We start from the raw sequence: 24,337 nt of genomic DNA, 5'->3' as shown, positions 1-24,337 counted from the left end.
AGATAGGACAGAATAAATAACTAAAGCAATATTCACAGCAATATTTTTAATCCTTAGTTATGCCAAAGGATGCAACAAGTTAATTTGCACCAGAAATTGCCCAGACTCAGGCTGAAAACTTGAGCCTGCGAGGAAGCTCTGGCTGGGCGTACTTGCTGCCCTCGATCCCACATTACTCAGTATATATGACAAAAACTAATGATGTGTATATGAGAAAATGTATGCCCACCAGAGATGATATATTTAGAAAGAAGAAAAAAATGTGAAATTAAACCTAAAAATACCAATGGAATAAATGTATAAGGGAGTTCAGTCTTCTTACAGAGTCTAAGACGCAGAGTGTTGCTTTAGCTTGAACACCATCCATAGACCCCTTTTTTTCTTCCACCCTCTGCTTTTGTAGAATTTACCAAACTCCCTATTTCTGCCGAATAGACTCTGCAGGATTATTTTCTTTTCTTTTATCACCATACCCCACACAACTTGTGGCAACACCCCTCCTTTGCTGCCTAAGCAATTTATCATAACCTTCAAGAAATATTCTGCCATAGCCATAACATAGTTTACAATTGCCACTAAAGCCCATCTGATACAAAATGTCAGTAATGCTTTTATCTTCTTACCATCTGTAAATGGCTTCTTTCCACTTGAAATTTCATAAGCTATTTTAAGAATATTATGGTTATTTGCTTTCTAACACTGTAGTGTAGGCGTTCAGATCCAATTTCATGTTCTTTTCTGCTTTCTAATTTTGCTGCCTGAAGCGTATTTACTAATGTATGCAAGTTTCCAATCAGGATGGGAGAAAAACTGGTCATCCTGCCAAAGCTCCACCAGCAATCCCCAAAACAGTTGGATAGCTCTGCTCCTTGGTAAAGCTAACAAATTGACATTTATATGTCACCAGGCTTCAGGATCAACACTGCAAGAGACAAAGAAAAACTTGCACCTCTCTTTGAATCAATGTTTTTATCGAACTGCATAGCCCAAAATTTTTACAAGTGACCCATTCTTGTTAATTCTTGAGTATCTAAGAGCATCCCTTAACTATTACACAATTGTGCTTTAGGCCTTCATTTTTACAAAAATTTGGCCCACCTTTTTTTTTTTTTTTTTAAATCTCTTGACAATACCTGCAAGTTATATTTATTACAAAGGAATCCAGTTGCAACCTCGTTGATGGTCGTGGGTTGAAGAAGATGTCATGGCTGTCAGGATTCTTCTCTGAGGGAGTACACCTTTGTGTGGAGTTTATAATTATCTCATCTCTTTTATATAGTTTAACGACTGTGAACATCAGTGATTTCTCTCCATACACATTTATACTACCTATGTTTAAACCAAAATCTCAAACTTTTTAAGACTCAGGCTCTCCTACTATTATTCATGTTTTTGTCACTTTGCCACTGGGTTATTACAACAAATCCTACATGGGCAAACACCATTAAAACTTTCTGAAGTTTTATACAGAGTCTCTGCCTGCTTGCTAAGACTAGTACTACCAAAGTACCTTGATGAAAAAGTATATGAATATGTATGATCTGCAACCTGCATTGCTTGCATATTCGTTTCCTAGCAAAATTTAAGATTTTGGATTTCATGCGTATTTTAAAGTTTGTTTATTTAAGAACATTACTTATTTAAAGGGAGTTTCTCTTGCATTCACGATACCCATTCACAGCTGGTCAGAATTAACATTCAATTTTATTAGTTTTCAGAGCATGAACCAAAGCACTTACCCTGTCCTCATTTCAGCACAGACTTTACGTACCCATGTGATGATATCTGCACTCCTTTACTCTTGCAAACATGCAGGACAGCATGCAAACATGAATCCAGGGAGAAGGTGGAACTCAGACTCAGCTTCATTAATAAGAGCCACCTACGTCCTTTTCAGATGGTCAAAGCCACTATCCACAGGACTACTGATGATGCACAAACTAAAGAGACCTCAGGCGTGGTTCACATTGACCACAGACGTCTTTATGAGTCAAGGAAGGGGTTAAAGAAGGTCACCAAAGTGATGGTGAATATCTAAGTGACTCTGCACACCTAACCACAAACACACTGCATGCTGGCCTGTCGACATTGCACCAGCAATTCAGGTGCTGCTGAAGACATCATGAAACCTGCAAACCAGCAGGAGGACTGCAGGCAATGGCAAAAATGAATCAACAATGAGCTCAAATAACACAAATCATCGTCCTTTCTATTGATGCATAACCATGCAGAGACATCATCCTGGTAGCAATGCCAAAAGAGCTGCAGAACTTTATGTAAGCAGAGCCCATTATCTAGTGGGTTTTCATTAGCCAGAAGTATATGGACTGAGGCTCTTACAAATAGCACTTCCCAAACTGCATTGCTGGCCATTATTTCCCCTGAACTGAGTGGGTAAATAATAGTGGAAACTAGGGATAACCACTTACAGGTGACCGGGGCAGCACTCATCCTTGTATTCTTTGGCTCATGCCAGCGAGCTGTTGAAAAAATAAAGGGCAAATGTAAGGCAGATCTCATCTCCATCACCACTGTCCTGATGCTGAAATTCTCCCCGAACAGCTATCCCCCTTCTCCCAAGCACAGGCATGCAGAACCCGCTGCAGCTCCCAGCAGCGCACGCAGCCAGGCACAGCTCGTCTTGCGTTCCCAGCCTGGCTGCAGCTGGGCCAGCATTTGTATGGCCACAACCAAACACAGACCCATGCACTGCACGTTACCGTCACGGTGCCCAGACACAAACAGCAGCAAATAACTTTGCTTAGATAAGAGTATAATGCATCTTTTTTTAAGTTCTTTTTCCACGGCCTGCGAACTGTTTTTCTCCTCCATGGGAACGATTCAGAACATCCCCAGAGTACCCCAGGATTACAGCCCAGAGCACACAGCTCAGTTGCCTAACTCGGTGTGGAGATTTTTGTGTCCTGAAGGTAGATTTATGCACAATGATACCAAACATTGTCACTTGAGGCCCTTTATAGATCCAGTCTTTGTTCTCAAGCTACCCCTTACCCTGAGTCAGTACCTGAGCCTTGATTATGGAGCCTCTGAAACTCATTTCTCTAGAGAATGAGAGGTCAAAGAGAGCCCACAGTGTGAACAGACCTTACGGACAGGTTAATAGGATACACCTTGTCTGTCCCAAACCAACAGACTCATGCAAAAGAGGTGAGATGGGCCCAAAGGAAGCTTCAGATACCAGTTTACTTCAGCACTTTCTATGGGGACTATTCGGTAGCAGCCGAACAACACCTTCCAGCAGAGGGCTGTTCAAAGCACAAAAATCTCTACCACCATTTGCTTTCTTTTTATGCTGCAGTACCAGTAAAAGCATTCTGTGAGATGACTGAAAACTTTAAATCCCATGTTTTATGGCTGCATTGCCTTGGGATCACATTTGGAAATTTCTAGTGATGACCAGAAATGGATTTTTCAGTACCGCTCCATTTTGCTCAACAGTTTGGGCAGCATTTGAAAAGTTGCATCTGCTGGAAGTAAACTTCGGCATCACAGTCACTTTCACTCCCATTTCGCTCTGCTCCTGGCTAGCAAAGCTTGAGAATGTTGTCCTGACTTCCTTCTGTAACTATCTGTGAGATTCCTGCGTGGGGCCAACTTTCCATGACTCTTGATAACAACACCCTCCAACCAGCCACGGGCTGATTAGTCATCAGGCAATGACATAGCTCTTGGCACCACATCATGGTCTGCCACCAGAGGGCTTTTCAAAAAATAACCTACGGTGCTCCCAGTTTGGAGTCGATACCAAAATTACAATTGATAACGATACCGCTGCCTGAAATACTGCTAAACCCAATTGAAACCAATGTATGTGGTCATACAGCAAAGATCCCGTCCCTCCAGACCCATCCAAAAAGTCAACACACACTTCATGTTGTCTATTTACAACTACCTACTTGGGCTGAGATTCAGATATTAACTGGGGCAATACACAGAATGAAGGCAGACCAAGAGGTGCAGCTGGCAGTCTGGAGCCTTGCTCCGGCATAAATCGTTGAAGAGTGAAATGACTCCACTTTGGGGACGTGACAGAAACTGTGTCTGGTGAAGTGCTACTTGTCCTGCCTCGTGTCTGCCCCCAGCCTCCACTGCCTTTGAAGAAATGTTTACAGTCTGCAAACACAAAAGGTCAGGACTCTGCATTGGAAAGGGAGAGACAAAAACTAAGAGATGAGTTTGCTTGACCGGTTACACGTCAGACTGGCAACCCACACTTCCAAAAACGTGCCCTATCCCCCCGGCTATGCTACCCAGGGCAGGCACTGAAAGCTCATCTCTTGAATCCAAGCAGGCATGCTAAAAAGCAGGTAAGAAGCCTGACTCAGACTTAGTGATCTCAGTAATCAAGTACCCACAAAGAAGAAAGGCTAGAGTTTTTGTTTCCACTTACTGGAATAAGTACGTTTTACATTATACACTCAACAGAAAAAAAAAAAATCAATTTCTGCAAATTACTTGTAACTTTCTAATATTTCTTCCTTGTTTTCTCAACAACTTTTTAGAAAATACGGACTTCTTCAAAAAGCTTCTGAAATTAAAGGATACTCAACTTTGTAAGCTTAATTAAAAGTAATGTTTATCCTATGTTCCAAGTACTCACATTGGGTTACTAGAAGTGACCATGAGGAATACTGCTGCTACTTTTTCTTTTTAAAATGATTTTGGAAGGAAAAAATAATTCATTCTATTAGTGGATTTAAAAAAAACATGTTTAAAACAAAGACAACTCAAAAACCAAAAACCAAACACGGGACAAATTTATTCACTCTTTATAATCTGGGTGTAAGTAGCCCTGCATTTCCTCCATGAGGTTATGCTTGGGGCGGTCTGCTCCAGCCGGGAAGAGCCGGCTGCTGGGGCAGCAGCTACCCAAGGCCACCTCCAGCCCCTTGCAACCCCACAGCAGCACATCCCTTTGGGGCAGCTGCTGGCTCGGCAAGAGTTCTGTTCATTGGGGAATGCGCCCTCCGCAACACTATGGTTTTTAACAACCTTACCGGCACTTTCCTATGATAGGATCTGGAAAATGGCAAGCTGGCCTAGATGTAATCTTACGTAAAGACAGTGATAAAATATACTGAAGCAGTTTTGATACGGCTTTTATAGGCAACCTTCGTAGTCTAAACATGTGGCTTTGGGGGGTATTTTTTAATACTTGAGTTTTTTAAGAAGTCTTAAGTTTTCAGCTTGCCCACTTGGAAGTTGTTTTGGGGAGAGAAAAAAAAATAAAACCAGACTTTAAGAAAGGTAAAGAATGAAATAGCTCTTTATGTGAAGAAGTCTGGTATCTTTATGTCATACAGGTTTCGTCTGTTTGCAACAGTTTTACTGATTATTCAGGTATTTCTATACATTTCCAGAAAAATGATGAGCAGAAAAAGTGATGCATGAGGAAAAAAAAAAATAAAGTTAATTCTAGCATCAGCCAGGCCCTGGCCTCCCGATATTAGTTCTTTGAAGTACTGCAGTGAAGTGGTGCTGCAAAAGCCCCTTGCAACTCTCCATGAATGTATCAAGGTCCCTGAAAGACGGGGATGGCAAATATTCCACTTTACGGAGTTACAGCATGTGCTCGGGCACACAGCGCAAGCTACTCAGAGGCACACAGCAAGTCTGTGACACACATGGAGATTTAACCCAATTTGTCTCAAAGATTTTTAATTGCTGGCTCATTCTTCTTCCTCACAGGACGATTATCAAGGGATGAAATTAGAAGAGACCAAACCTTAGCCTTCAGTCCACATTCCTTTGTCTTGTGGATTTCATCCAGACCCACAGAATATTTAAATAAAATTCTGTTGCACATTTTTGAAGCATCTCTTAAGACCGGAGAATATGGGAAAAGTTGCCCTCAGCTACTATATTGTGTCATATAAACACATTTTTAAATGAATGTATAACTAACTTGACAGACCATAAGAGCTTCATCAAGCTGGCCTGTAAAAATAGACATATATGCATTTTCTAAAGCATGCAGTTTCATAGGCCCTGCAGGTGTTCCTGTATTACAAAGTTAAAATGCCTAGCGGTATTATACAGGAAAGGCACCTAATTTTACAGACATGCCAATAATTCTGATTAACACGTCTCTTCCATTTGTTTCACAGTTACAGAGCCAAATTATCATTTTGATATTAAGACAAGAGGTTACTTGGACGTATCATAAAATATGTAGTTGACCACTAGAAAACAGCATGGCATATATATTATTTTAAAAATCAAAACTACTGATCACCAAAACCAGTATTTTTGAACTGAAAACTATGATTAAACATGTTTCCTTTCAGTAAATTCATAAAAAGTGACAGCTTTATCTCCACCAGTGAGTTTCATCTCACAGCCTCACTGGAATTTGCATGACTTTTTACAGACTACAAAACTTCAACCTTCTTTCCACTCCCTGAAGCGCAATCAGTTATATGCATTCAATTCCTCACTGCATAAACACAGAAACCGATGTCAAACAAGCTACACTCAGAGAAGAAGAATCTATAATACGCAACTTGTGTAAGAAAACCTAGGTTAGTTTTAAACAGAAAATCTTTATTACCTCAAACGTAATCCATAACAAACACTGAGACTAAAGCTAAATTCACCCCTTCATCCAAAAAAAAAAAAAAAAAAAGGGTAATTCTACGGCTCTATAAACTATTTTGTCCTGGAACGCAGAACACAAGTTAAACAATGTCAGTTCCTAGCCAGAAGTAAATATAAAGTAGAGTTTCCGGAATGAATGCGTAAATCTTCTTGGCTCTGCCTTTACATTTTCAAAACAGTGCTTGTGTTTATATTCTGACCTTTGTATCTCTTCCAATTTAAAGCAAAACAAAACAAAATCACAAAGAAATACTTTTACTCAGCAATAACCAGACTCATCTTACCTTCCCAGTGCAGGTTACGGTAATATGTAAGCGCTCTGAAGTGTAACAGCAATTGTGTTTCTATTCTGGATATTTAGGAAGAAAGACTGCCTTTTTGCTAAAACTGGCATGTGAAGTTTAAATTAGTTTCAGCACAAACCACTGAAACACTGGGAACAAGCAAATGTCATTTCATTTTGCAAATGACAGACCAACTGATAAAAAGGAGCAACAAATAAGGGCTACTGCATAATCTGCTGCCATTAATCAGGGTTAGTAATAACTACCTCGTTTCGAGAAAACTGCTTCCTGCTTCATTTCTTTAGCTTTTTTTTTTTTTTAGTTCAAGGAAAAGTTTGTACCGTGATATCATCCATCTGCTTGTTCCCGTTATCTTCTGAACTAGCTGAGCGATTTCAATTGAATTTTACAACGAGGAAAGACCCAAAGAAAAGAAGTTCTTACAAATTGGTAAATATTAACAGCTGACACCAAGCCACTATTCACCACGAAGGAAAAGTCCCAAATTCAGTACCGCTCTGCCTCGTTTGGCCTGCCAGCCAGCTCAGCAGTACAAGGCAACCCCGAACGGCGGGACCGGACGGCTCTGCATCAGGCACTAAGGTGCTGTCCCTGCCTGCACGCTGTAATTTACCTTTAGTAATGTGCTTCCTGAATAAACCTAAACATTGCAAGTGTATGATGCACACTGCATGTAATACGCCAGCTGGCTCTTTTGAGCCATGAAACACTTTCCTAGTTTCCCCCGCACAACTGAACATATCCCAGCACCATACTGGCCGGTACAGCTTTACACAGTGACTGATTTAAAGAAACAAGAGTTACGTGCCACTTCAGATGTTCAGTGCTGTGTAGTCAGATTCTTTAGTCCTTCCCAAGCAACTGTGCATCACCTTCAGCAAACGAAACATCAAAGTTTCAAAAAAAAATCCCGTTTAAGAGGAGTTTGCAATTAACGCTGAAGTCGAGACATGGGATTGTAATCTACCAATTTCTAGCACAGCCACACATGATAATTCCCTCCTCAGAAGTAAAACGCATCTCAGAAGGCACAGGGGAACCCAGGCCTCACTTACTCCTGGGTCGTCTTCCCCTGTCTGGTGTCAGCTGTAACGACAGCGAGTGTCGTGTGAGAAGTGTAAAGCTCACCCTGCCTCCTTTGGGCTGAGAAGTGTGATCGTGCACATTTTTGTGATTTATCCTCCATAGCTGTCAAGGAAAACTGCAAATCAGCCTTTACCTCAAAGCAAGGAAATCTGACGTTAGCCACTGTCTGAGTTTCGGTTTAAAAAGCCGGTCAAGCAATCTTCTTCATTTCCCATGTTACAAAAAGCAAAAGAAGGAAAACACAATACTTGACACACTGGTAACAGCAACAAAATGTGACAAGCAGAAGTGTTACTGTATTTTAGTCTGTTACTGCATTTCCCTGTCTCTTCCTACAGTTTGTTTCTTTTCCCCTCTCTGCCCATCTAGTGCTCGAGAAGGTTCCTTAAACAAAAAATGAAGCTGAGATGGAGGAAGTAGGTTGCAACCCACTGCTTTATTCTTACGCTCTGTATAACTTCCCTAGAAAAACCCTTTCTGTGGTGGAAATGGATCAATGGCATCCAATTTTGGCATTAATATGGAAGTTGGCCTTTCTAGTTGTATTTACAGAAGTTCACATTACGGAACTTCCCTCTAGAGGCTGTCACACAGTACCAAAACTCCCCTAATACACAGTCAGAGAAGACAAACTACTACTAGCTGTATGGATGGAAAACAGCCCTCTGTCTCAAAAGCTCAAACTGTTCTGATTGAGACTTCCCCAGGTCCCAGGACTTCCCAGTCACTGTAAGCACCATAAAGTCTACAAATGTGCAGAACGCAATGACTTGAACAACAGAGTTAGAGAAAGCCTGATAATTGCTTTCCTTTGATTTTTAATTTTTTGAGACTGTAACTTGAAATAATGACAGACAGGCCACGTGCATATGACAATGCATAGACAAACAGCGAACTGGGGCCCACTTAAAAGAGCGGCTCCATTTTGTAAGTGTTCTAAGAAAGCAAAACCAGAAGAGAAAAGTACTTCTTTTTGGAAGGTGGATAATGGAAATGAATGTCTACTCACACCTCACCTGCCAGCAGCAGCTACATTCCAGTAGAAGGACAAAACTGACAGGTTAGCAGGGGAGACGTGCAGATAAATACTGCAGATTTTCCCCCAAGAATTAAAGCTTGTAGTATCTGAGAATAAATAACCATCTATCTACTTTCCGAACAGTTTTTTATGCATACGTTAGCCATTAAATAATATTTCCTGTAGGTTGAAGCAACAACAGGAAGGAAGAAAGACTTATCTCTATATTTAAATTCCCTCCCAAATGCTTAAATAATGTAGTGGTGAAGGCTAGATCGGTGTTTCTTATGTTTTGAGTACCTATTAAAAACCAATAGACAGACAGATCATCAGCTAAATGACAGCTTTTAGAGAAAGATGCCTGAGCATTACTCAAAGGTATTGAACGAAATGGCTGAAAAGAGAAAACACTACGCATTAAGAAGAGAGAAGAAAAGAAAAAAAAAAAAGAATACGACAATTTTATCTCTAGTACTAGAGACGCATGGAGAAGCAGGTCTGTAACGGTATCTGGATTCTAATTCCTCGATTTCAATAGAAATGAGGCAGAACAGGGAAATAAAATAAAACAAAATAAAAATCTGTCCCTCTAATTATAGGAGTCTATTATTGAAAACATACATTTTTAAATACCTATTCATGACCAAAAAATGGTTTTACTAGAACAGTAGAAAACATGTTCAAAGCCTTAAGAAAATTAATATATGTCTATAGTACACTTTTTTTTTTTTTTGACTGTAAATGTGATGAGTTTCACAAAAATTGTTTTGGAAGAGAACAAGAAATCTCTGTACAATCCCAGCTCTGAATTAGACAATGTTTTGGTCCTTGTAGTTCTTCACTGTTGTTAATCTAGGAATGCTGTTTTAATGGGCTCACTAGATTCTAGACATTCATTTGCAGAACCTTACAAGGCAAAAATTTCTTGACCGACACCTATTTCAAGGAGTTGTAACATAGGTCAACAATTTCTACCAAAGGTGATTACTGGCATAACCACTGGAGTTCCTTAAGCTTCAATGGAAAGAAGTGTTACAGCTGCACTGAGAGGATCTAAAAGGGAACAGGGTCAGTGGTGGAAGCAATGGGAACCAGAAGGACAAGACAACTGCACTGACAACATAGACTGATTTGTGCGGTTATCAAAAAGAGGCCACCACGATGCTCTCATGGACAGCTTGAGTTCCAGATAATCCATACGCTGCAACAGTTACAAATGCCTGGTAACTCGCTGCAATTGATTTTATGTTTTGCACTAGCATTACAAATCCATCATTAAAATCAGAATGGGAAAAAAAAAAACACCACGCTTTGCAGCCTGTGCTGTCAGGCTCGCAGGTCTGAGTGTTTACACTGGCTTCCAGCTTGTAGCCATCCTGATAGTGAAGATTCTGTACATCTTTTATTTATAGCCTATACTGAGGCTTTGCAAGGAATGTTTTGTCTCCAGTGTTAGGCAAGGATTTCTTTTCTTCCTGTCTGGTATGTATTACAGCAGACATGTCATGTTAAAAATTATACTATGAAAAGACTACCAATATTTATAAAAACACGTTTTACAGCTGAATCACAGGGATTCAGAAAGGGTCGATGCCGTTAAAAAGATCTCTATAAAAGCATGATGGTCTCTGGAACAACTCTGAGCAGGAAAGATCATGTTACTTAATTTCCTTGCAGAATCTATTTTATGCAGCAATTTTCTAGTCCCTCCATTAAAAAAAAATGTCTTCATAATATTTACTAATTGACCCTTTTAGCCCATCTTTGAAAAAAAAAAAACATTTTAGTCAAATAAGGGGAACAGTATGGGTAAGAAAGCTGTTCTCATTATTAGCTTTCACCTTCTCAAGCTCTCAGCTTCAAATTCTTGCTCTGATTTTTTTTTTTTTAATATTAATATCATTAAGCAGAGACATTTAAGAGGCAAACAAAAGTGAAAACACTTTATGTTGTTAAAGCGTGTTTTTACCACACTACCTTCCACCATCCAGAGCGTTACGATAAGGCAAGGCTGGCTAAATTTAAATTTGGAGCTTTGTATAGTTTCATTCATTATCATTTCCTCATTTTACCTGTGGTCTGTAAATCACTTTTCCGAGCAGCGATGCTAATAGGATGCCTCTTATGGGAAGGATGGGAAACTCTCACATGGCTGCTGTTCAGTGCACTCCATTGTGCCCTCAACCTGCATTTTACCTCCCATACACTTCAGACACCTTTGCCTGGCTACATCCCCCTTCATTTCAGATCTCATACTTCCTTGTGTGACATGGTATCATTTAAAATGCTGAACTGGACATCTGATTAACAGCAGACATTTCATCAACATCATATCTTTGATGTAGCTCAAAAACTGCACTTCTAGCCTACTTGCTATATCAATCTATATCTGGATTAATATATTACACTCCCCAGTGACTGCAAATAGAAATTCTGTCTGAATATGTCTTCTATTTTTACCATAAAATGCACAAAAAACTTGGAATAGAGCTTAGATTTTTTTTTTTAGTAAAAAATAGAATTGACAAGTATGAAGCCTTTCTTCAAAGAGAAATGTAATTGACACCAGTCAATTAGCAAAGCAGAAAAAAAAAGAGAAAACAAAGGACAGTCGAGGACAAACAATTTAGCTTAACAACACCTCATTTAGTACTATGACTGAAAATTGATCCATAGAACAAAAATGTACTCTATATAGAAAAATATTAAATAAAACACAAAATTTGTAATTACTTGTCATGACTGAAATTCACAATAAAAACTTCCTGTTTGGTTCCACCAAGTAAATAGTTCTTTTCCAGCAAGTAAAAGGGTTTACTGAAGGGGTTCCCTGAAAGGAAAGGGGCTGTCAATATAAAACCTCTGCATAAAACTGTCTAGAATCATCTGTTCCATCATCAAATAAAGAAAAAATAAATATATATATATCCCTTAGACTTATCGTAAGACTGTTATCAAGCAATACCCAAACGCATGTTTATGGTAGTAATACCTACTTGTAGGTGTGCATACTCCTTTTAACACATTTACCTGGCACACAGTAACTCACGCATACACTGGTTTTATGCACCCATATCCATATAGCAACCTAAAATATAAAAATCCATGTGATAAATGTATTTTTATATTAAATAATACCTCTATGGTAAAAAGCAAACAAACAAAAATCCTCTTTTTCTTCTACTTCATGTATGTCAAGACCTATTCTAGCAGCAGAGCCTTCTCCACAAAGCCTTCTCCCTCCTCCTTTCACCTTCCTAAAATCATTCACCTTTCTGAAGTACCAAATTTCCCCATAAGTACACTCACTCAAAGCTCAAATGAGGAGCTTAAACCTGGAGAAAGAATAGTTCTTCTAGGGCATGACTTTAAGGCGTTCTCATTATCAATGTAGTTGGTGAAATAACCACTGTGATTTTGATTAAGCACTAATGAAAGGGACGTTTCAAAAAGGTTTTGTATTACATGTATAATTCAATATATAATTTTTAATTAAAATCATTTTCACTTTCTTGATGATGGCCATTAACTATTATTTTTTTAAAAAACAGAAAATGGTTGAGAACAATCTGAATTCCCCATGACAAACTCAAGCTGAAACTTTCTTTCAGCTGTTCCATGTTTGTTGAATTTGTTAAAATGTTAGAACGTAAGTGCACTGGGACAGGCTCCCCAGGGCAGTGGTCACAGCACTGAGCCTGACTGAGATCAAGAAGCATTTGGACAATGCTCTCAGACACATGCTCTGATTTTGGGGTGTTCCTGTGTGGAGCCGGGAGTTGGACTCGATGATCATTGTGGGTCCCTTCCAGCTCAGGATATTCCATGTTTCTATAAGCGTTACAAGTCTCCAGATGCGGTAGTAAGAGGACAGATGAACATGCCAAAATATTTTAAAGATCTTTCACAGTCAAGTGAGCAAGTTTACATTCATCAACTAAAATTAATGTTCAGTGTCTTTTAAGTTTGCATTTTTGCTTTTCAAAAATATATTTACAAGGCAACAAGAATTTCAATAGGAAAATCAGGACATGAGTTTAGGGTGTATACATGAGGAGAGAAGGGTTACATCTAGGTAAAGGAAATAAGAGCAGAGCATTAAATTCTCTTTCTCCGTGAGTGCTCTCTTTTCTGCCATCTTCTTCCCCTTACTTCACTTCTGTGCCTTCTCTTTCTTCTTGTTTTCAACTTTACATTTTCCTTACCACACACAGACTCCTTTTTTGCCTCTGCGCTTTGCCTTCTACCTTGCCTTCTTGCTTCTCTCATCAGTGTCCTGACAAATGAAATCTCCCAACCTAGAGGTCATCTTTGACACTGGAAGAACAGAAACGGGGAAGCTGCCAGTATTGTACCTTGATTAATCTGTACCTTGTGACCTAGATGTGCGGTTTCCAAACCATATGCTCCAGATTTACAGGAGCAGCTAAGGCCAGTGAGTCTGCAGAGACTTCACTATTTAAGGTAGATTTCCCTCAAACCGAGGGAAACTGTTCTGGTGAACAGAATGCCATACTTTTGCGTAACAGACTGGGGATAAACCCTGAGATGTGCATGCATTAAACCAAGTTTAACTTATTGATAGATACACAAAGCACCAGTCTGTGCAGGTTATAAACACTAGGCTACTACATTGGTTTTTATTTTTCTTGTTGTTTTGTTTTTATAACTTCAACAAGAGTACATTCTAAAAATAGGTGCTTTCTTAATGCCCATGAACATGTTTATTCTGCTTACTTAAAGAAAAAATAAATTGTTTTTCCACTCATCCAAAAGCATAACCAGGAGTACACATGGGGAACAAAGTGTAAGGTTTCTCTGGGAAACTGAACCAAAGTCAGTGACTGACACAGAACTCCTGGAAGATTGAGTGAGCCAGTTTTCCTTTAGAACATACATGATGCGTGCAAGAAACTGAATGGTGGTACGCAAGTGTTAGTGCTGACACTATTTACACCTTATCATTCTTAATACAATCATTTTAAACTCACGCCAACAGAATTTTATGTCTTCCCATACTTTCTGCATTAATACTGTTCTCTTTTTTTGAGCTGAGCAGTCAGCCAAAGGCAGTTTCAAGCTGTTTCCTTCAGAGAAAAAGAAGCTGGAAATACATTAAAATATTATTGCTATAGTTTTACTTCTTCTCTGTCTTTATGTCTTAATTTTTTCCCCTGCTTTTCTTAAACGCACAGAGAAACTTTAATAAAATAATAGCCAATAGATGCACCTTCACTCATGCATGCTTTTGTTTTAAGCAGGGACACACAGGTGCACTTGAGTGGAGATTGCTATTATTTCAACTAAAGTCTTATTAAAAACATTTACTTTAAAAAAAGTTGTTATCGCAAAAGTATGATTTTCATCTGTAATTACATACATACGCACGTAGGAGGTGGAGCCATGCTCCTTACTATGAAGGCTGCTAAATGCTTCCCATTACAAGATCACATTTCCAGTTGCTTATAATTTTGTCAAACTAAGTTTTTGGACTGCAGTTCTCCCAGGCTGAACAAAACACCTGGGTCAGATTAAGAGAACGAGAAGAGAGAGGGAGGGGAAAAAAAGGACTAAACTGCCAACTTGCTCAGGCTTGCTTTGTGAAATAACTATTGGCAGAAAGAAGATATTTTAGTTTGCTCCCCTCAAAAATACTGGAGGGCATTATTTCAAAAAGCTCCATCATTCTTATGATTTACAGCAAGGAATCAAAGGTTTGTGTTTTTGTGACTCTGCACACTGGGTAAGAGCAGCCAGTGGCCATCCACTGACCACCATGGCCCCCTGAAACAGCAAGGCACCCGCCCACATAGCTAAAATTCTCCTTTGCAGAAGCTCTCTGCATCCCAAACACTTGTTTTGAATGGTCTCTGACGTGCGCTGTGTTCTGAACCATACCAGACACAATTTGGAAATGCCCAAGTAGGTATAACCTAAAATTATGCCAAGGAGTATGCCAACAGTGCCCGTGCTCACACACTTGCAACAGGGGCTCGCCTGCAACTGGAAACTTCTCTAAACTGCATCCTCAGTAAGGCTGCTCCAGCCCGGGTCTGACTAGAAAGAAAGAAAGCATTACTTGCATGCCTATATTTCAGCTGAGAGAGTGCAGAAATGATTAAAACGTTATTCTTAGAGTTGGCTAAGCCAAGCTTAGACAGCAATGCTTTCAGCCACCACCCTTAATAACCCAGATTTCAATTTGAAAATACACATTTTTAAGAAATTTACATGTCTTTCTACATGGCCTACTACACCCTATACATTTTTGTATTGCCTACTTGCTCTCATTGACCCCTTCCATTACTCTAATCTTCCTCATCATTGCATGAGGGGCCTGGAAGAAGGTTAGAAACTGTTCAGTGCTTTCTGGTTTTGTTTAAATTCGGGAAGAAAGCAGCAGGTTCACAGACCTGATGAAGCACCACAGATCATCACAAAGTTGTCATGGACACGTGCAAAGTTTTTTCCAATGCTCTGGCTTCTACAGTTTACCTATTATTTCAAAATGTATCACATACACAATGTTCGTATACAATTCAGACTGAACAAAGAAACTAAAAGAAAAGACAAGCCTCTGATACCATAAGCTAGAATACGTATGCTTTACCTAACATCCAAATAAGATTTTGCTGCTTATTAGTGGGTAAAACTGAGATTTACTGTTGCATTTTAAGCTTGAGTTTCCAGGGAAGGAGCTCAAAGCCACCAACACACCAACAGAATGACACGGGGGAGGAGAGGGACAGCTGAAGTATTTTTGTCTTAAAATACATTACTATCTGGGGAAAAAGCAACATAGTAAAACAAAAGAAAAAGTAAACAAAGGCTACACAACACCAAATGGTACAGTCAACCTTGCAGATTTTGAATTTAAAGAACAACGTTTGTCCTAAAAACATCTAATAATTGATATCACGGCTAGACAAAGTAGGACTTTTGGATCTGAGCAAATATTTAAACACAGCTGCTACAAATAATGTGGGTTATTACCCATCAAAACAAGGTACACACTGACATGTAAGTGGCAGTGCAAAGAGAAAAGTATAGTGATTTGTAAATGAACAATTAACTTATTGAGTATTTTCAAATTTTGCATAGACATGGTACAACGCCTTTTAATATGCACTTTAAACTTTCAAAAATTCAGAAGAATTTGCTAAGAGGGGGCTCATTTTTACATGTGCAATGTAATTAAGTCCTATTCAATTTAAGTAATTGCTATTCATATTAATAGGAATTAGTTGTGTTCACTGACTAACCCTACTACACCCATGTAGGGCAATCTAATAGAGAAAAAATATATACCTGAAGACCTAAAAATCACTTCCAAATTAAGCAGTGTGTTCAGGAAGGGAAAATTTGAATGCCCTGAACTTAAAGAATGTCATTTCAGAGGTCACATTAACTCCAAGTGCCAATGCCAATACAACAAAGTTCCCCACATCAAACAAGGTAGCTTTAATTGCATCAAATCAAATGATTTGGGGGACTGATATAACAGACACAGCACAGGACCTGAATGTAGTTCAATCTGTGGTTCATATAGGACTCTTAAACATGAGTACAGTATTTTTTTTTTTTTAAACAGCTTATGCCTCAGCTCGTCATTTCTAAAATGGAATAATGCTTAAGGACCTTCTGCAATGCAATTCAAGGACAAAATTAATACTGACAAAGCGTTCAACTGCAGTGCTTGCAGGTACTTAGAAACATACATTGCAAGGAAAAAAATAAATAAAGGAGTTGGACACAACAGCAATTCCAACAAGCTCTCAACAACATCCTGTTTGAATTGCCAAATTAAGGAACACTGTCAACTTGACATTTTGAACACACTGCCTTAGCAAAAAAGGTACTGCCACCAGGTCTGAGCTCCTTGCCAGAGTTTTTTATTTTACATTTAGTTATAAACTTTTCAAATTTGTTTTCCTCTGCTGTATGAAAGCAGTATACAACACAGAGGCAAATTGACTACACAGAAGCAGTTTGATTATTCACAAAAGCAAAAGAAAAAAATGCAAAGAAAGGAAAGAAACTTACATTCAAGAATTGCTACTTACAGAAACAGAAAATAAAAGTATAAAAGAAATATGCTTTTAAATTGGTATTCAAACCCTTAACAATGATTTAAATACAAGGCTTTATGCCTCCGGTTATTAACAAAAGGCTGAATGGATGCATTGTTATGTCACCTTAAAAGTATACATATTCAGGGCAGACATAAAATTGGAATTTAAAATACACACTACTGCACACGATTAGTAATCACTTGCTATAACTTACTCATTAATTCACCTTCCAGGTGGTTTCACAAATATTTTTGGTTTTGTTACTTCTAATTATTAACTATTCCAACTGCCATGGACTACAAGCCAAAATATAATTTAAAATTCTAAATATATTAGGCTTAAAAATGTGATATTTTTACGCATTTCAAGAAAACTCTTTGGTCAATTAGTTAAACCAAGTCATGTCCCTCAATGAAAATATTGACAATAATCAATATTTTGTTTGTGATCTTGAAAAAAATCACAGAAGAATGACTATTGAGAAAATCTTGACTGTGGGTATTGACTACGCTTCAAAAGCTTCTTAAAACGCCCTATAGACTTTTACGTATGTAATACACATAGGCTAATAAATTCGAGCTCCTTTTCTGCACTTCCAGCTCTCCATTCACCAATGATGAAGAGTCTGTTTGTTTAGCATTACAAACCTCACGTTTGAAAACCATGCCTAGTGTTAATGAATGGAGGTATTAATTTTATTCTTCCACATTATCCCTGCTTCAGTTTTCAAATACAGCAAATTTCCAGATTTTAGCAATCTCACAGATGATATAATCAGCATTAGAGTTCAATTACCATGTAAATCTGCAGAACCTGATTGACAGATTCAAATTCTCACTAAACACACATGGTATGGCTGCAAAGAACAGATGAAAAGAATGCCAACTACCTTACAGTGTAACATAAGGAAAACTTACCCAGTTCTTAAACATCTATGTTTTTTCCTGACAAAATGCACACAAGCCATAGTTTTAAAAACTGCACTGATACTCATCAAGCAAACAGCTGGCCTCTGTACTCTGCTAAGTAAATCTCCCTTCAGCACAACCTGGGAGGCTGAATGCTTCATGGTCTGATGAGGCATACTTCAATTTCAAGCTGCTCTCAAAAAAAAATGCTCAAAAGATGCTCTGACACTTCCTCTTCTCCACCTAGCCTCACTGACTGACCTTTCAGTCAGCCTTCCCGCAACACAAAGACCGAGCGCTACACACCCTTCAGAGACAGCTGCTTCTTGTCCCGCGAATCACACCGATTAGATAGATCGGCGTTGTCTCTAAATAAAGCCTGTCAGCCACACAAAGGCGACACGCTTTCAGCTGCGTGCAGATAGGTGTTACCCTGTTACCCTCACACGAAAGGGGAGATGCTGCAGACGTTCGTTCTCTGCTGTCCCCACAGCTACGTTTGCTCCACAGGCCCTCCTGCCGCGCAGAAGATTTCAGCCTGACTTCTAAGAAGAAATTAGGGGTTTAAAATATGTGCTTCATAAAGCAGAGCACAGAAGTACGGCTACGTAAGATGCTTAATCAAGCGTATAAATACAGCACCTCGCCCCTGAGAGGTGTACAAACACCAATGTGTTACTGGGCTAATTACAAAATGCAGACTAGCGCTGTCGTGCTCTTCCAGAAGGCAAACGTATAGATGGCCCCTAGGAGGATGCCGTTTATCAGGAGTACTCAGGCCTATGCGTAAGAAGCGAACAGCCCCAGAACCGGGAGCTGCACAGGGGCACCCCACCCAGCACACCTGAACAAAAGGGACAAGCCCGGGAGGTTAAAGTTTGGGGACAGCGCTGTCCCCAGCACCGCTGCTTGCTGCCAAAGCGGGGTGCGAGGTGACCCCAACCACCCCCCAGCTACAGAGGGCAATATGTGCCTCACGCCCCCTGTTCCCTGGCCGCTGGGCAGCCGGCGATCTGCCCTCGTACCCCTCCATCCTCTTCCTCATCCTCCTCCCCCGTCGCTCGCCCCCCTCACACAAACGGGCGCTGCGGGGAGGGGACCGCGGCCCCGCCGCCCACCTGGGGACACCCCCTGGAGCCCGGGGAAGGGGGATTAAAGGGGAAAACGACCCCTACCCGGGAACTTCTCCTCTTCCTCGCCGCTCTCCGAGTCGGTCTGCATGGGCTCCTCCGCGAAGTTGACCCCGCGGGCGTCCGGGGGGGCCCGGCGCGGCGGCTGGCTGCCCCTGTCATGGCCGGGCGCGGGGGTACCCTTGCGGCCGCTCGCCTCCTTCTCCTTCTTCTCCTTCTTCGCCGCCGCCTCCTCCTCCTTGAGGCGCCCGAAGTACTGGAGGGCGAACTCCAGCAGGTCCCCGGGCTGGCTCCGCAGCACCTCCACCGTGAAGCCCTGCAGCAGCTCCGTCAGCCCCGCCGGGATGGAGATGCTCATGCCGGGGCCGGCCGGGGGGGAAGGGGAGAAAAAAAAAAAAAAAAAGAAAGAAAAAGGGGAAAAAAGGTGGGGGATCCTAGGCAGCAGCGGGAAGGGGGCGGGCGGCGGCGCAGGTGGGGGCGGACCCGCGGTGCCGCCCGCGGCTCGGTGCCAGGCGGCGGCCGCAGCCTCCGGCTCCGCTTCGCCCCACAGCCGGCACGGCGGCGGCGGCGGCCCCGTCCCCGTCCGTGACTGAAACCTCCCCGCCCCCGCCGCCTGCCGCCTGCCTTCCCCCCCGCTCCGTGCCGGGGGAACCTCGCACACATGTGACCCGGGAAACCATGACAACCTCCCGCCGGGGACTGCGGCCCGCCGAGCGCCCCCGCCCGTGCCGCCGGGGGATGAGGGAGGGCGGCCCGGCCCGTCACGGCACCGAGCCCCGGGCCCCGCAGGGGGCTGCTCCCCCCCGCCGCCGATCTCTCCTCGGCGACCCTGCCCCTCCTGTGTTCCTTCTCCCCTCCCTTTCCCTCCCCGAACCCCGGTTCCCGCAGGGATTTGGGTGCTTCCCCACTGAGGAGTCAATGCCGAGGGCTCCTGGGGGGGTTTTGGGTGTCTCCCCCCCCTCAGCCAAACCCTACAGAGGCGTTTGGCAGCTAATTGCTGTTGTGCTTTTTCGTGGAAGCCTGGTGGGCCACGTACAGGCATAAAAGATACCTCCCGCATCGTTCATATGCATAGATACGCCATATATTCATATAATTCAGGATCGGAGGGATGACGTGGTGCCAGGAAACGCATCCTGTTTGTCAGCTGATTGCCTTAATGTCCGTGAAAAACACAGCCAGAGAAATAAAAAATCTTAAAAAAAAAAAAAAAGTTCAATTTAAACATTGCCAAGCACCATGCTCAGCACTAACACCCTTCATAAGTTGTGATGCAGGGACTGCTTAGCGCGCCGGTAAGTAGGTGCTGCTTGTCATCACCTGTGTGCTTACGTGTCGTAAGGAGCAGCTACGGGTCCAGAGTTTTTCCTAAGGCTTCGCTAAACACTTCTTGACAAGTGAGGTCCTTGAAAAGCATGAAAACTGAACCGCCCCTGGATTTGTTATCACCTCTGCAAGTTTGGCCACCGTGTCGGGGGTCCTGAAATTTGTGTTAGAACCAAGTGAATTAAGTGCCATAAAGTCAGAGGTTGGGACTACATTGCTGTTAATTGATTTCGGTAGGCATCCATGATTACCTAAACTGCCTTGAAATATACTTCATAAGGGCTTTGGGTAAGATAAGCAGTCAAAATTTGAGTTTGCAAGAGCAAGGGGGATTTAAACAACCTGGCTTCAAGCAAGTAATGTAACAACAGAATGCAGAAATCCCTGTGATGCTTTTCATGCAAATCTGGATCTCAAAGCTATTTTTAGTTTAATTCATTTCCAAATGGAAGACAATGTTTCCTGTAGAAGAATTTTCAAATAGAGTTTGGTTCAAGAGTTAGATATTCAAAGTGCTATAGACCTAGCAAATTAGTCAAGTGAGTGATCCATGCACGTTTGGGTGATATTACTGCTCCATAGCAGGTAAGAAACACCTCTATGGATGGAGTTGTGGAATGCTGCTCAGCAATGTCTTGTGGCTTCATTTGTCTCTGCAGGAAAAACCTACAGCAAGCCATTATGGAGTACTTATCTGAAGTGAAATTCACTGCTTTTTAGCACTGTCCAGCCTGAGAAATATCTCCGTGGTCAAGCTAAGTCCTCTGGGGGTAGACCACAAGTGCACTCTGGGCTGCAGAAGATTGCTCTACCAGCAGGCCCTAAGAATCGCTGCCATTTCCTGCTGTTGGCCAGGCTAGCCAGCACACCCACGCTTTCATGCCATGCCCCAGTGCCGAGACGTCCTGACCACATCTGCCCTTACAAAGCACTGCCAGCATATTGGGTAGCCACACACACTGCTATGGCCAAGAATCAAGTGCAGCAGGAGGGCTGACACCTGTCCATTATGGACAGATGCATATCTTGGTCAGTCTAAAAGGTGTTTTAGCTAAAAATGCCACAGTGATTCATTAAAAATTCGAGGAGCTTAAAAGCCCTCTCACAACATTGAGAGGGCTCACCTGTTTGTGATCAGGTTGAGAGGAAACCTCAGGACTCTGAGGAAACCTCCAGGAAATGTTGACGCTTAGTCCAACTATCCACTTGGTGCCTATGTTCTGTGAGCATACAACATTTCATTTACTGGAGTCTTCCAGGACTAAATGGATTGTCATCTCTGAGGTCTTGTCACAGCCAGACAAGGCTGTCTATTAATCTAGGAATTTACCAGCAGCACAGGGGAGTCTTTCACCATCTATTCAAGGACCTCCTGTGCTTGCTAGAGCTTCCCATATGCTCAGACATCATTCAAGTGAAAGGAGATTCCTTCTCTAAAGACATCGTCAAGAGTCAGTCTTTGATGTTTGTATGCAAAACTGGGACAACTCGGATAAGAGATTCCTAACTGATGGCACCCTGAAGAATTACTCTACTTTAAATTTTTTAAACAGCCCAAAATATATGTGTCTAGTGAGACTTAGCTTGAGTTTTGGTGCATCTCAAAGAATGGCAGTGATTTTTGTAGTTGAAGTTGGTGTTACCTGGTTTCCTTAAATACTTTCTGTTCCAAGAAGCTTGCCTTGACTTTTAAATTGCTTTCAAATCCTTGTAAGAGGGACAGCTGTCCCAAAATGTGCTATAGTCTAGCAGAGTGAGCAATTAGATAATGAGAGGATCGGTTCACACCTCTCTGATAAGTTTGATTAATTTGTACTAATTTTCATGTGTCATTCAGCTGTGAGCATCATCTTGAAATGAAAGAGAAAATAAAAACTTTAAAAATCCTTCTTTATTGAAAAGGTATTGGGCAGAACCTTACCTTGACAATTACTGAGAAAATGAAGTAAAGATTTCTGTTGTCTCCTTCCCTCCTTGCCAGTAGATGCAGTCTTCATAACACACTGCTTACCAGCTTTGCCAATCTGTCCCTTCATCTGGCTTGAGGTAATGGAAAAACTAGTAGAGTACAGGTAGCAGCCGAGAAATAGCAAGAGCTGTGTCTCTTACATGGCTTTTCTAGATGTCATGCTTTCGAAAACAGGCTGCGACTGCTCCTGTCAGAGATCAGAGAAAGATCTTTTCTGAGTATGCAGAGGATAATGAACAGAGCACAGAAGGGAGGACAGACTTTCAAGGCTTGTCTTTACCAGGATAAATGAAGATTTAGTAAATTTAATAAACTTGAGCTAACAAAGTCCATCCAACATCCAATAGCCATTTTCCTGCCAGCTTCCCACTGTTTGCCTGATAGAAACATCTTTCTCCAGTGCTTCCAAAAATGTTCTCTCAAGCACCTATCTTCTGATTAACCCTGGCTAAGCTCTGCAATTCAATACACACAGAACATGCCCCATAGAGAAGATCAGACGTGCTTTTCTCTAGAGGGGAAAGTAATCACACTACCGGAGAACAGGCTTTTAAAGAAACTCACTTTGTCACCTTCCTGGAGGTAAGAAAGACTATCATTATCTTCTGCTTGGACCAGCTGCACAGCTAGCCCAGAAATAAGAGACCCTGATCTCTTCACCCATAGTATTCTCTGCCCTATGATGGCAACCTAACAGCTCCCCGTGGTAGTTCTCAATGGAAAGAGAGTTTGTAGAGTACTGGAGAAAACAGGGTAAAAAGTGGCCCTGTGCCTATTGCAACATATTAGAAGACTGACATTTGGGTGCATTTCCTGATTTATTATTATTTTTTTTAAGATTCTTGCTTTGTGCTATCCTAAACCTTTTGTCCTGACTTTTGAAATTTTAAATGCAGACAAACTTTGCGTTCTGCATGATTAAAAGCTGCTACTGACAAAAAACTTGAATCCCTTCATGTCTTCTCTTTACTTCCAAATCTCTTTATCTTTATGCCTTTGCAGGCTCTTGATCTTGCAATAGCTGGTTTGTAAGTTTTGAACAACCAGTTTGTAACAATAATCACACATCAATTTCTGATCTTCCCAAATGCCTTTAAAATGTCACATATATTTACTTTTTTTTTTTCTTCTTCTTCTCCTCAGTTTACAAACCAGCTCACGCTGGCTTACTGGGTAAATCTTACTTACAGAATGTTCTTATTAACAGATTTTAATGGTAATCATTCAGCCGTGGATTCTTTCAGCAAAAACAAACATGCAGCTGTGCAGGTTCATAGTTTCCTGTTTTTCTGTTGTTCTGAATGATATATCAGTATTATTATTCTACCAAAGGCATTACCGAAACCAAATCCATTTGTCAGAAGAATGTTCAGTTCTATCAACAACATAAAAAAATGGTACCTGTAATTCATCAATCAAATTTAAACATGTTGCTCATAGCTCTTTCTTTTACTGGATTCTTCTGTTCTCCTTCTTGTATGTTTTGTTCTGCCTGTTCTTATTGTTCTGGGGATTTGAAATGTGTAACTCTTCCTGTGCCTAAGTTTATCTAGAATACAAAGGACCAAGTAGCCATTTACATACTCAAGCAAAATTCTTACTTACGTCAATGAGGGTTTTCCATGAGCTAGTAGAAAGGACAAATTTAAGATGTGGGATGGGAGGAATCCACCTCAGAAAACAGAATAGCAGTGAAGTGTTGTAAATGAAATAGCCCCTGCCATTTTCAGTAGCAATTCCTAATCAGCTTAACCTGACCAAAGGTTCAAAGGGTTTTACCCCACCACCAAAATGGCACCCCTGCTAACCCTTCAGCAAGGTTTTCTGTCCTCTCCCTTGTATCATCTTTCAGCACTTGTAGGAGTATGTGGTCAATCAAATTAGACACCTGACAGATCTGAATCA

The 24,337-nt window shown here is 41.1% G+C and overlaps 1 protein-coding gene across 3 annotated transcripts in view; it reads right to left on the bottom strand.

Annotated features, from left to right (window-relative positions):
• The window catches only part of PRKAR2B (protein kinase cAMP-dependent type II regulatory subunit beta), an 81,489-nt gene extending 61,716 nt beyond the window's left edge, over positions 1-19,773 (bottom strand). The window contains exons 1-2 of one of the 3 annotated variants that reach the window (XM_083851223.1): positions 19,183-19,773; positions 2,430-2,480 (exon numbers count right to left, since the gene is read on the bottom strand). In XM_083851223.1, the coding sequence (XP_083707349.1) occupies positions 2,430-2,480; positions 19,183-19,495 (364 nt within the window). In that variant the 5' untranslated portion in view covers positions 19,496-19,773. Of the gene's footprint in view, positions 1-2,429; positions 2,481-18,016; positions 18,255-19,182 lie in introns of those variants that run through there. The other 2 variants (XM_083851224.1, XM_083851225.1) reach the window with 2 other exon arrangements.
• Between the last annotated feature and the right edge of the window lie 4,564 nt (positions 19,774-24,337).

Source organism: Anser anser, assembly GCF_964211835.1.
Source record: "Anser anser genome assembly, chromosome: 1".
NCBI lineage: Eukaryota > Metazoa > Chordata > Aves > Anseriformes > Anatidae > Anser > Anser anser.
The sequence above is the reverse complement of the archived record's forward strand: the minus strand, read 5'-3'. Positions and strand labels throughout refer to the sequence as shown.